The 14,723-nt window shown below is 39.7% G+C and overlaps 2 protein-coding genes across 9 annotated transcripts in view; one reads left to right on the forward strand and one right to left on the reverse strand.

The window, feature by feature from the left end:
• NRG3 (neuregulin 3) overlaps positions 1-14,723 on the reverse strand; it is a 1,239,421-nt gene that overhangs the window by 609,966 nt on the left and 614,732 nt on the right. The gene's annotated exons all lie outside the window — the stretch shown is intronic.
• The window catches only part of LOC147342810 (uncharacterized), a 60,135-nt gene continuing 53,205 nt past the window's right edge, over positions 7,794-14,723 (forward strand). Inside the window, exons 1-2 of the mRNA XM_086381203.1 lie at positions 7,794-7,871; positions 8,430-8,503. Of these exons, the coding sequence (XP_086237329.1) occupies positions 7,794-7,871; positions 8,430-8,503 (152 nt within the window). The remainder of the gene's footprint in view (positions 7,872-8,429; positions 8,504-14,723) is intronic.

The following is a 14,723-nucleotide window of genomic DNA, read 5'->3' on the forward strand; positions in this document are numbered from 1 at the left end:
ACTATCATGGTACCTAGAATCTGTTTATTTTTCAAAATCGAGACAGTATTAGGATCTCTTTGAAATCACTCCCAAGTGAAATAATCACTCCTTATACAAAACTTCTGTGCATCTATTAAAACAAATCACAATATATCGTAATTTTCTCTTCACCTGTCTGATTCCTCTCTCCACTCCTTTAATAAGTCTCTGATTCCTCTATTAGGCATGCTTCTTACTGCTATGTCTCCTGGCTATTTTCTTAGTTGGGCAACAAAGTGTGATGTGAAGAGCTGTCATAGTTCAGTTTTCAAGGGTACAAATGGAATCTTGAGTAAGTTACTAAATTACTTAAAGTGTCTAGGTCTTGATTCTCTCATGTATAAATGAAGATAATATTATCTACCCCACAGGAATATTGTGAAAATTAGATGAAGGTTATGTTGCAAATGTTTTCCCCAGTTTGCGTCTGCCTTTCAAGTTTTAATATGCCTCTTGATATATAGATTTCTTTTAATACTGAAATACCCAAATATACAATCTGTCTTTGTAGTTTCTTTTATTGATTTTTGTTTAGAATACCATTTTCCTTCCCTGAGGTCAAAGAGATACTTACCTGTGTCTTATTCTTCCTCTGCAGTTTCATATTACTCATTTAAATGCTTACTCCATCCGAAATTGTTTAGCCAAGCTTGCTAAATGGTGTAAGATGAAAAAAAGAGCTAATATATATATATATATATATTTTCCATATGAATGGCCATGCAGCATATACCAAATGATAGATCCTTTCTTCATTGATTGGAAAAACCATCTTAATAAGACATTATATTGTACACTTGAGGCTTTATATTCTATCTCCTTGATCTATTTTTAAAATTATCCTGGTATGATTTTATCTTTTTGAATATTTGTATAGCAGGTACTATCCTCCATTCTTTGTCTCCAAAATGGTCTTGTCTGTTCTGTTTTATTGTTTCTCACAAGCAATTTTACAAAAGGAGATAGCTGATTATTCAAACTTCATAATCAGAAAAACAAAACTATTACAAGTCAATGAAAATAGATATTACAGATGAAAGATGTAGCACATAACTTTTTTTTTTCTTTTTATTAAACTTCTTATATTGTATTGAAGTGTGGACAATTAACAATTTTGTGATGGTTTCAGGTGGACAGCAAAGGGACTCAGCCATAAATATACATGTATCCATTCTCCCCCAAACTCTCTTCCCACCCAGGCTGCTACAAAATATTGAGCAGAGCTCCATGTGCTATATAGTAGATCCATTGTTGCTTATCCATTTCAAATATAGAAGTATGTACCTGTCCATCTGTATATCTATAAAATGAGGTTTCCTTAATCTCTCCATTAAGAGCTGGCATCACTGAAGAGAGGGTCCCAGAAGAGGCATGATCTCAGAGGGTGTCGAGCTGTCAAGACTCCATTAGCACTGTGGATATACCCATGCCTAATAATACCTGGATCACAGGAACAGAAACCTACTATCACCTGGCAAGTGACTCAGGCATAAACATGAAGATAACAGTAATTACTGTGATCTACTGAGCAGCTACCATGGGCCAGGCATAGTGTCAAGCCCAGAAAGATGATAAAATGTAGTGACTATGGGAATGAGCTTTGGATTCAGATAGTCCTGAGTTCCAGTCCCAATTTTATTCCTAATCAGCTGTGTGACTTTAGAGGTCGATAGCATTTCTGTGATGAGTATGCCTATGACAATAGCTAACACAGAGAAATCCCCACCATGACCCTCCCCTGCAGCTCATATCTTAGAATCATCAAATTCAATTCCCACCAATAGCAGTTGAGCTGTAAACCTTCTCTTTGTTAAATAAATAAGAAACAAGAGGACCAGACAGTGAACTTACTGAGATTCCTGCAAGTGGTTAATGCAGAGCCAAGTCCAAATTAGGTTTCTCTGACCTCAGCGGCTCCTGCTTTTTGACCTACATGCAGTAGGTCACAGTACAGAAGCCGGGTACCATTTATATATCACACATTGTCTTCACTTCACATGGATCTATTGTTATTTGAAGGCAATTTTGTGTGATGCTTAATTTAGGGTTTTTGTTTTGGTTTGTAATCTTTACCACTGAATTAATGCAATGATTATAGAAGACAATTCTAGGAAGGGATGAAAACTGATTTGGAGATATGGTAACCAACTCTATAGATTTGCCTACACTCTTGTTTCTTTCTGTAATATTTGACTCTGTGAGATATGTTGGCATATTCTGCACACACATGAAAGAAGCTCTCAAGAAAAAAGAAAACTCTGAAAATAAAGACAGTGTGCTTATCATAGTGCGCTTCAACAGTAAGTGAACCGTGAACTTCCAGACGTTCAAACTGGATTTAGAAAGGCAGAGGAACCAGAGATCAAATTGCCAACATTTGTTGGATCATCGAAAAAGCAAGAGAGTTCTAGAGAAACATCTACTTCTGCTTTACTGACTATGTCAAAGCCTTTGACTGTGTGGATCACAACAAACTGGAAAATTATTAAAGAGATGGGAATACCAGACCACCATACCTTCCTCCTGAGAAATCTGTATGTAGGTCAAGAAGCAACAGTTAGAATTGGACATGGAACAACAGACTGGTTCCAAATTGGAAAAGGAATATGTCAAGGCTGTAGATTGTCACCTTACTTATTTAACTTACATGCAGAGTACATCATGCAAAATGCTGGACTGGATGAAGCACAAGCTGGAATCAAGATTGGCAGGAGAAATATCAATAACCTCAGATATGCAGAAGATACCACACTTATGGCAGAAAGCAAAGAAGAACTAAAGAGCCTCTTGATGAAAGTCAAAGAGGAGACTGAAAAAGTTGACATAAAACTCAACATTCAAAAAACTAAGATCACAGCATCTGGTCCCATCACTTCATGGCAAATAGATGGGGAAACAGTGGAAACTGTGGCTGACTGACAGAAGATGGTGACTGAAGCCATGAAATTAAAAGATGCTTGCTCCTTGGAAGAAAAGCGATGGCCAACCTAGACAGCATATTAAAAAGCAGAGACGTTACTTTGCCAACAAAGATCCGTCTAGTTAAAGCTATGGTTTTTCCAGCAGTCATGTATGGATGTGAGAGTTGGACTATAAAGAAAACTGAGTGCCAAATAACTGATGCTTTTGAACCATGGTGTTGAAGAAGACTCTTGAGAGTCTCTTGGACTGCAAGGAGATCCAACCAGTCAATCCTAAAGAAAAATCAGTCCTGAATATTCACTGGAAGGACTGATGCTGAAGCTGAAACTGAAACTCCAATACTCTGGCCACCTGATGTGAAGAACTGACTCATTTGAAAAGACCCTGATGATGCGAAAGACTGAAGTCAGGAGAAGGGGACAACAGAGAATGAGATGGTTGGATGGCATCACCAACTAAATGGACATGAGTTTGAGTAATCTCTGGGAGTTGGTGATGGACGTGGAGGTCTGGTGTGCTGCAGTCCATGGGGTTGAAATGAGTCAGACATGACTGAGCAACTGAACTGAACTGAACTTATCATATAGCCTAGCTCCTCAGCACTTTTAAATCTATTTTACACTAATAGCATTAAAAATAATAATTATTATAACACAAAATACTATAAACCTGAGTACCACTTTATACTTCACATGTTATTTTTATTTATATAATCCCATCTAATGATAATAACCTGTGAGATAATTACATATTCTTCATTTTAAATATGAAAAATTGAGGCTCTGAAAAGCTCTCAAATATCATACAGTAGAGGTGGTGTCTGAAAAGATTCATACTCCTCTTTTACAGAATAGAATTATGCTTGAATAAACCTAAGCCAGGAACTACATTAGTGTGAAACTCTCTGGCCAAAGACTGTGGACAGAAGGGATGGACATCTCTCCAAATCTGGTCTATAAGATCCTCCACATTTTCTCTGCCTCATTTGCCAACTGATGATGAATATAGGGAGGCTTGAAAGATATATGATGGATATGGCAAAGCCAAAGATAAAAGAAATCTGATTATTTAATCAAGACACTACCATATGTGGTTATTATGAGGGGTTTAGCACTTCAACAGTGGGGGGGGGGGTGGATCACACACACGCAACTGGTGACCATGAAAATGGTTTGATCCTGTTTTATGAAAAATGTGCTCTTGGTCTCCAATGGATAGATAAAAGAGTTGTTTGCATTTCCTGATCCAAAGTGTAAAAAAAGAGTGTTCTCACACATATATTATACCATGGTGAAAACAAATTGGAATCGCAACCTATAAAGCAAAATACAAGTTACAGATAACAGGAACCATAAGGGATAAATTGAACTGAGGAAAATTAAATAAACTGTGTTCTAAACACTACAAGTCAAAGCCTATATAGATGTTCACTCAGAAGCCCACTGAGTTCTGCAAATGAATATGTGGTATTCATGGCACAAACCCGGCTGATTCAGCAGATGCAGTAAATTTATAATCTGTCATGTTCTGGATGGACAGCCTCACTTTATAGCAGTAAACAGAATTATGCCTAACAGCCCAAGGCTAATGCCACAAACAATGAAACACACTATTACAAGTTTATAGAACAAGGCTTTGAATACTAATAATTACTTCCATCATGGCTGGCTGGGCCATAAATAGGATTACAAAATATTGGCAAGGATAACAACTCTGATTTTGCAAAACATCTTAGGTTTTGGTGGGGAAAACACCAGAAAAGGCTGTGCTGGATACTGGATAAAGAAGGTGGACCCTACTTGCCCACTGTAATATTTCATGGGGCTAAAGAGTTTTGTTCTCAATTGTCAAACACAAAGAGCTCTCTTTAAATTAATTAAAACATTTTTTTTTCAACCCTGGATGGAATTCTTCAAAGACAATCATACACGCAGGTCTAAGCTGTCATCACCTTGCAAGGCAATGTATAATTTAAGTGATCTTTTCCTCTTGGGGCAGACTTTCAAAATGTTTGATGCATATATTACAAAAGCACAGAACTACAGCACAGAACCCAAGTGAGAAATCATGCATGCAGTATCTTGAAGTAAAATAGACACGCTGAGGCACACAGAGGAAAGCTGATATCCATCACCTGTTAAGATTATTCAGTCACTGTTATTGATTTTATTTACATTCACTGCCATTCCTCTGAGAAGTTAAACAAACTACTTTTTGAGACAAACACAAGGTTGGCTGCTTTATTTTGTGAGGTGGGAAACAAACACCCAAGCTTCCCTCACCATCACTCATGGGTTTTGCTCAACTATTTGCATTTATCAGGTAAATGTTCTAATGTTAATATTTGCCTACATGAATTCACCCTACTTTTCACATCCACAGATGATCCTTCATTTCTTTAAATATTTGACAGGCAAATAAATTGTAGTGGGGCCCTTCTGGGATCAAGTCTACATTAATTCAATCAAGACAAGTAATACTATATAATTGTTAGGAAAGTGCACTTGAGAGCAAGACTGCTTGGGTTCAAACCCAAGCTCCAGTCCTTGCTGCTTGAGCCATCTGGGCAAGGTATTTAAACTCTGCATCTCAGTTTCTCTTCTATGAAATGAGGTAACAATTGTATCTTTCTACAGATTTGTCCTAAGAATTGCATGAGATAAATTGTTTATAGCATTCAGAACACTGTCTGGCACACAGTAAATAGTACTGAAACTATTGGCTATTATATTGCTATTCTTTTTGTCCAAAGAAGAAAGTTCATCAGTAGTTGCTGAGTGTGGTTGACTGGTATCAGTTAAATTTCATTTTAAGCCTTATTAGTCGCATTAACTGCACAGCTACTGATGAGCTGGAGAAAGTGTGGAGAAAAGGGAACCCTCTTATACTGTTGGTGGGAATGCAAACTGATACAACCACTATGGAGAGCAGTATAGAGATTCCTTTAAAAACTAGAAATACAACTACAACACAATCCAGCAATCCCACTACCGGGCATATATACTGCTGCTGCTGCTGCTGCTAAATCGCTTCAGTTGTGTCCAACTCTGTGCGACCCCATAGATGGCAGCCCACCAGGCTCCTCTGTCCCTGGGAGTCTCCAGGCAAGAACATTAGAGTGGGTTGCCATTTCCTTCTCCAATGCAGGAAAGTGAAAAGTGAAAGTGAAGTCACTCAGTCGTGTCCAACTCTTAGCGACCCCATGGACTGCAGCCTACCAGGCTCCTCCGCTCATGGGATTTTCCAGGCAAGAGTACTGGAGTGGGTTGCCATTGCCTTTTTCCACAATAAACCATAATTGTGTAAAATAACCTAATTTGTATACTTTTCCTAAGTCTACATTACCCTCTCCTTAACTCACTTTTTTCCTCCTAAGCAACCTGACCCCTACCCCAAATGCAGGTGTCAGATTTCTAAAAAGCCTGGAGAAAAGCTATGAAAAAATCAGGAGGCATGCAGGTTTGTGGAAGAAACCAGCCAACCAGTTCAGAGAAATACTTTCACTGCCAGTTTTATGGTCCAAAATGCAGAGTGAGAAGCGATTACATCTCAGGAAAATTCCCAGGGCGGCGAGGAGTGGAAACCTAACTAAAAAAGACACATGTACCCTAATGTTCATTGCAGCACTATTTACAATAGCTAGGACAAGGAAGCAACCTAGATGCCCACTGGCAGATGAATGGATAAGGAAGCTGTGGACAATATACACAATGGAATATTATTCAGCTATAAAAAGGAACATGTTTGAGTCAGTTCTAACGAGGTGGGTGAACCTAGAGCCTATTATACAGAGTGAAGTAAGTCAGAATGAGAAACATAAAGTACAGCACATTAACACATATATTTGGAATCTAGAAAGATGGTACCAACAATCCTACATGCAGGGCAGCAAAGGAAACACAGATGTAAATAACAGACTTTTGGACTCAGTGGAAGAAGGAGAGGATCGGATGATTTGAGAGAATAGCACTGAAATGCATATATTACCATATGTAAAATAGATAACCAGTGGAAGGATGTATAATGCAGGGCACCCAAAGCCGATGCTCTGTGAAGACCTGGAAGGATGGGGTGAGGAGGGAAATGGGGAGGGGGCTTCAGGATGGAAAAGACACATGTATGCCTATGGCTAATTCATACTGATGTCTGGGAAAAACCATCACCATACTGTAAAGTAATTATCCTCCAATTAAAACAAATGTATTTTTAAAAATCTTAAAAACATAACTGGTACCAATTTAAAGATAATGTTGAGTTGAACACTGGAGAAAACACACAGGTAAACAGTCATATTCTCTAACAGAGTGACTGTGGAAAGTGATGCCCATGGTTGCGGCAAGTCACCTGGTGAGTTCTTTCTTAGGCTGCCATCACATAATGATCTCTGTTGGACCGTATAAGATTTACCAAAAAATCAATGATAATAAAACTTGATAAATGATTTCACATTGACCAAATTAAATCCACACTAATTATTCAATCAATAAATGCACTTCAAGTGCATTAAAAAAAAAAAAAAAAATCTACCTAAGCAGAGGATGAGGAAAAATTTGAGTCTACAGCATTAATGGGTCTTAATAAGTCAAGGTTCTGAGAAGACATGGCAAGAAGAGCCTTGATGAATGCTTTCATATCTCCTCTGGAAGAGAGTGTGGGCAGATTTCTTCAGAAGGCAGCATCCAGGAGAGAAGTCAGGAGTTATAAACTTTAGTTTAACATCTAATGAACTGAGGTCCCCATCAAGGAAAAGGTGGGTAGCCGACTGCCAAGGCCACTCTGTTGAATGTTTAACTTGCTGGCTAAAAGATTGCCCAAAATGACCAGTGAGGTTGGTTCCCACCAAGCCAACGATGCACCCTCAACAACTAAGGATATCCCTTACGGATGATGCAGACCAGTATTCCCCAAAGATCTGGGAAGGTGATGAAGTAAATAGGTTTATTTACTGCAGGATTTCTGAGAACTTGTAGTGTGCTAATATTTGTATTTTTAACTTACTGGCAAGGGATATTATATTCAGTGTTTCTCAAACTTATTTGCCTACAGGCCCCTCCAAAATGCTTTCCGTATAGCATCTTGCAGAGTTATTGCTCTTAGCCCAAGAAACAAACAAACAACAATAACACACACAGAAACCAGTTTCATAGAGCTTCTTTCCAAACTTATCTCTAGCACAGTGCTGGAAATCAGAAACAAGTTCTGCTCTAACTGGTGCAAAGAGTCACTACTCTATGATAAATAGAATTCTCTCGTGTGTGTCCCTCTCTCTCTCACTAGGTCGTGGAGTTCTTATAATCCTATCTTATTTACTATTTTACTTTTCACCATTTACACTTTTGGTTTCTTGGGGCCACTCAAGTCTCTCTTAGCTGAGATGAATGAAAAGGCACAAATAAGCCTTCACAGATTGATCCACTGTAGACTGCCATCTATTCACTCTTCGCTACTGATTGCATTTATCTATTTCCTCCTGTTTCCTTCCTCAGTATCCCCAGCGATCTGGGGAGCCAGATCAGCTCCAAGCTAAGGAAAATGCAAAAATGATCTCGTCTTGGAAAATGTAGGCTTTCCTTCAATCATTCACGTGGCCAGTAGAAAGGAAAGACTCATTATGCGCTGGGCCCTGTGCCAGTGCAGGGAAGCAAGGAAAATAAAAACCTGGCCTTACTCCTCAAGATCTCACAAGCTCTTCTTGATATCATCTGTCACCTCACCTCCTGTCCTGGCAGCATGTCCACGTGACAAGCATTCCTTTCTTGAACCCCAGTTCACTTCACATCTCCTCTGAGAAAGGTTTCTCTACTCCCAGAGCAGCTGGCTGCTCCCTGGCCCCAGCTCACAACAGCATCTGGGAGTGCTGCTCCAAACAGTAGCCTGTGGTCCAGATGGCTCCACCGCCTTCTCAGCTTCCCCAGCCTCACAAAGGGGGCTTTGGGAAGGTGCTTTCCCTGTCCTTGGGAACAGGATAAAGAGTCTGCTGGCTGCAACATTCCAGTGTTCCTCATTTTCTTGCTATTTTTCCTATTGACTTAGGGTGAAAGGTAATTAATTACACAATGAATATTGCAGCATGGCTCACAGTGGGTTGGCCAAAATGTCCATTTTGGTTTTTCTATAAGATGTTACTGAAAAACCCAGATGAACATTTTGGCCAACCCAATGTTACTCTTGAGAAACTGCAGAGCTAAGCCTAGACAGTTGACTTTCAGGACAGACCCTAGAGTTTAATAAAATACTGGTTCCTTTGATGGTACAATTTGGGGGAAAAAAAGTATGTGTGTGTGTGCGTATAAAATATATGTGGGGTGTATATATTTGTGTGTATATATATATACACACACACACATATACATACATTGAATAGCAGTACAATGTAATACAAGTTGAACAAAACTTTTAAATCACCATTAAACTATTGTATGATATCACGTACATATGAATCTAGAATAGGTGAACTCATAAAAGCAAAGAGTAAATGATTCCCAGGGGTTAGCAGGTAGAGGAATAGAAGAGATGCTGTTTAAGGGTACAAACTTGAAACTAGTAGATAAATAAGTCCCAGAGATTTCATGCACAATGTATTGATTATAGACAATCAGATCAGAACACATCAGTCGCTCAGTCGTGTCCAACTCTTTGTGACCCCATTATAAACATTAAATATGCTAAGAGACTAGATCTTTATTAACACCACCACAAAAAAGATTATGTGACCTGAAGGCTACAATGGCAATCATGTTGCAAAATATAAGTATGAGATCAGATCAGTCGCTCAGTCGTGTCCGACTCTTTGCGACCCCATGAATTGCAGCACGCCAGGCTTCCCTGTCCATCACCAACTCCCGGAGTTCACTCAGACTCATGTCCATCGAGTCGGTGATGCCATCCAGCCATCTCATCCTCTGTCGTCCCCTTCCCCTCCTGCCCCCAATCCCTCCCAGCATCAGAGTCTTTTCCAATGAGTCAACTCTTCACATGAAGTGGCCAAAGTACTGGAGTTTCAGCCTCAGCATCATTCCTTCCAAAGAAATCCCAGGGCTGATCTCCTTCAGAATGGACTGGTTGGATCTCCTTGCAGTCCAAGGGACTCTCAAGGGTCTTCTCCAACACCACAGTTCAAAAGCATCAATTCTTCGGTGCTCAGCCGTCTTCACAGTCCAACTCTCACATCCATACATGACCACAGGAAAAACCATAGCCTTGACTAGACGAACCTTTGTTGGCAAAGTAATATCTCTGCTTTTGAATATGCTATCTAGGTTGGTCATAACTTTCCTTCCAAGGAGTAAGCGCCTTTTAATTTCATGGCTGTAGTCACCATCTGTAGTGATTTTGGAGCCCAGAAAAATAAAGTCTGACACTGTTTCCCCATCTATTTCCCATGAAGTGATGGGAGCAGATGCCATGACCTTCGTTTTCTGAATGTTGAGCTTTAAGCCAATTTTTTCACTCTCCACTTTCACTTTCATCAAGAGGCTTTTGAATTTCTCTTCACTTTCTGCCATAAGGGTGGTGTCATCCACATATCTGAGGTTATTGATACTTCTCCTGGCAATCTTGATTCCAGCTTGTGTTTCTTCCAGCCCAGCGTTTCTCATGAGGTACTCTGCATATAAGTTAAATAAGCAGGGTGACAATATACAGCCTTGACGTACTCCTTTTCCTATTTGGAACCAGTCTGTTTTCCATGTCCAGTTCTAACTGTTGCTTCCTGACCTGCATACAAATTTCTCAAGGTGGTCTGGTATTCCCATCTCTTTCAGAATTTTCCACAGTTTATTGTGATCCACACAGTCAAAGGCTTTGGCATAGTCAATAAAGCAGAAATAGATGTTTTTCTGGAACTCTCTTGCTTTTTCCATGATCCAGCAGATGTTGGCAATTTGATCTCTGGTTCCTCTGCCTTTTCTAAAACCAGCTTGAACATGAGGAAGTTCACGGTTCACATATTGCTGAAGCCTGGCTTGGAGAATTTTGAGCATTACTTTACTAGCGTGTGAGATGAGTGCAATTGTGTGGTAGTTTGAGCATTCTTTGGCATTACCTTTCTTTGGGATTGGAATGAAAACTGACCTTTTCCAGTCCTCTGGCCACTGCTGAGTTTTCCAAATGTGCTGACATATTGAGTGCAGCACTTTCACAGCATCATCTTTCAGGATTTGGAATAGCTCAACTGGAATTCCATCACCTCCACTAGCTTTGTTCATAGTGATGCTTTCTAAGGCCCACTTGACTTCACATTCCAGGATGTCTGGCTCTAGGTCAGTGATCACACCATCGTGATTATCTGGGTTGTGAAGATCTTTTTTGTACAGTTCTTCTGTGTATTCTTGCCATCTCTTCTTAATATATCATATCAATATGATGTTCACCTTAAATTAACACTATGTTTCATTTCAATTAGATCTCAATTTTTAAAAAAAGGTTCTCATTAATAGGACCTAGCAAGTAATCACTTTTGTGATGAAGGTGAAATCATTTTAATCTATGGTATCTGGGAAAAGAAGCAGCCATCTATAGGAGAGAAGGATTAGGGGGCTTTGAACACAAACTTTAAATCTCTTCATATGCATCTTCTTTAAAAATTAAATTTATTACAACCATCAAAGTACATTAATAAATAAAGATGTGAGACTCTCAAAGGCAAAGACTTTCTCTAACTGCTAACTGCAGCATACTCAGCTCCTGGTTCACAGAAAACAATCTATGATGGATATGAATAATTGAAAATGCAAAATTTATGAAAAATATTTTAAAAATGCACATGTCTTATAGCCCAGTTCACACAGGGTTTCATTTGTGGTTTTCTTACTTACTACTTAAAATGCAGCTCTTGTAGAGGCTGCACAAAGAAAGGGGGCTATCTGTTGGAAAATACTGAATACTACACACCCCCCCCAAGGAAAATCACAGCATACAATATATAGTTCACTCATTAGGCTTCAAAAATATATCAGTAGTAGGTTATGAAGATATTGGCTATAGATATCCCCAAATACAGACTGGAATTCCTCTGCAGATCTACCTCCTATTGATAAAATTTCATGGGAAATTTATCAGAGAAACTAGACAGTCTTTGAATGCCTCCTTTATTTAGAGCTAGAACAAATCCTTTTATAAATACCATCTATCCCTCAAGGAAACCTTATCATTAAACTCCATTTAAAGGACATGACAGAATCACATTTACTAACAGACTTAGTCACAGTCAGTGCGATGGTCTTTCTAGTAGTCATGTACTTCTAGATGTGAAAATTGGACCCTAAAGAAGGCATATCACTGAAGAATTGATGTTTTCAAACTGTGGTGCTAGAGAAGACTTGTAGAGAGTCCCCTGGACAGCAAGGAGATCAAGCCAATCAATCCTAAAGAAAATCAACCTCGAATACACATTGGAAGGACTGATGCTAAAAGTGAAGCTCCCATACTTTCTCCACCTGACACAAGCAGCTGACTCACTGGAAAAGACCCCGATGCTGGGAATGATTGAAGGAGAAGAGGACCGCAGAGGATCTGATGGTTGGATGGCATCACTGATTCAATGCACAGGAATTTGGGCAAACTGGGAGATGGTGAGGGACACGGAGGCCTGGTGTGCTACAGTCCATGAAGTCACAAAGAGTTGGACACGATTTGGCAACTGAACAACAACAGACGCAGCCCTGCACCAAGTTGGGGTGTAGAGGACTGAGTGACAAGGAGACAAATCATTCATATGCTGCACAGCGAAGGCATTGGAGTGCTCTGATATTCAAAACAATTCTGCCTGGCAGAGGACTATACTTAGAAGGATCTTAAGAGAGACCCCTCTCTCCCAAAATACAGAGGCCCTAGACATCTTCAAAACTCAGTGACACTTTTGTAATTTTCAACTCAACAGCTATTTAGAGAATAACTCTGCTTATTGGCACATAGACTACAAAATTTCTTGAGATCAAAGGGCACACACCGTTCTCTCTGTGTGTGCCTGCGTATGTGTGTGTCTGGGGGTGAGGGGAAAGGGTTGGTATCGTTGTTTAGTTTCTGAGTCATATCTGACTCTTGCAACTCCATGGACTGTAGCCCGCCAGTCTCCTCTGTGCATAGGATTTTTCAGGCAAGAACACTGGAGTGAGTTGCCATTTCCTTCTCCAGGGATCAAACCTACACTTCCTGTATTGGCAGGCAGACTCTTATCCACTGACCCACCTGGGAAGCAGAGACTAGTGGGTAGGAAGAACAGATATATGTAATCCTGAGGCACAACTGATTTAGAAAAGTGACATTAAACAATGCTAGTGAAACTTTTGGAACCCATGTGTGTATCAATTCATTCACTGATTCATTCTGTGGATGATTACGAAAAATCCACTTTGTGCCAACACTGGGTTAGTTTAAAATCCATGGTTATAGACCTCAGGGAAGGAAGTTCAGGGTCCTGCCATAAGAAACATACCTTAGCAGATAATTGGAGTTCAGCTGGGTAAGTGTTAAAGTAGAATTATTAATAAAGAGCATTTGAGGTACAGGCAAGAAAGTGATTTTATCAGCCTGAGATATGGGAGACATTTTCTCAGAGGTGCTGACATTAAGATGGGTCATGGATGAATGAGTTGGAGGTGGCCAGCAGGGAGATGATGACCATCCCAAGCAAAAGGACAGCCACCAAAAGGCTTGGTGTCAAAACAGAGAGCAGTCTCAGGGATGTTGATCATTTCATAAGGATTGTAATTCCAATTTAGGTGTTTGAATATTAAAGGTTGAAAATTCATATTTGAGTTCAGGAGGTTGAAGCCAGATAGAGAAATAAGTTGATTATAAAGTTAAGAATGAACTTACTCTACACTTACTAGAAAAAGTTTACCCATTGTAGTGATGTGACATATTTTATTAAGTTCAAATTAGTGACCACATGGAGAATGAACGGGGATACTTGGATCAGTGAAAGAGATATTCCAGACCTGATTTCACTGGATTCAGAGAGGATGAAGAGAAGAACTTAGCTCTCAGGGGCATGCTTATGGAATAGAATCAATAAGCCTTAGTGAGTTGTATGGCAGATGGAGACACTGTGGAATTCCAAATATGTCCCACATTTTTAGCTGGAGAAACGACTTGAATGGCCACACCACTCACTAAGCCATAGGAAATGGCAGGAGGAAGGTATTTAATGTGATAAATACTTTTACTTCAGACGCAGTAAGATCTCTAAAAAGGCTTCCTCATTACACCTCTCTTTTGATGGATCTTAGAGTGACAGACTAGCATCCTGCTGTCAAGTAAAGCTCAAACTATGTCTTATTTGATCAGCACAGGGGAAAAAATAAAGATAAGTAAACTAGACAACTGGGAATACCTTTAAATGAGGTATACACATATAATACTGTGATTTCCTACTGCTTCCTTCAAATATTTAGGTACTTTAAGTCTCTTGCACTGGCCACTCCTGGTTGACAGCCTCATGTGTATCTAGAAGGCATAATACAGTTTGGAAGTCATCTGCCAAGGCAGTTCAAATAGTGGGAATTGACCATGTAACTCTGGGAGAATGTGTAGGATGGCAAAGGAAATCAGTCTCAGGACAGCTTGTATGAAGACCTTGGTTAAGGAAAGAGGGAAATCAAACCTCTGAAGTATGCTGAATTTTTGGAGTGAGACACATACAACAATTGGGCTTCCCTGGTGGCTCTAATGGTAAAGAATCCGCCTTCAAAGTGGGAGACCTGGGTTTGATCCCTGGGTTGGTAAAATCCTCTGGAGGAAGGCATGGCAACCCACATCAGTATCCTTGCCTGGAGAAT

This window comes from Bos grunniens, chromosome 28 (assembly GCF_055505025.1).
Source record: "Bos grunniens cultivar Pamir isolate PY7600 chromosome 28, Bosgru_T2T1.0, whole genome shotgun sequence".
NCBI classification, from domain to species: Eukaryota; Metazoa; Chordata; class Mammalia; order Artiodactyla; family Bovidae; genus Bos; species Bos grunniens.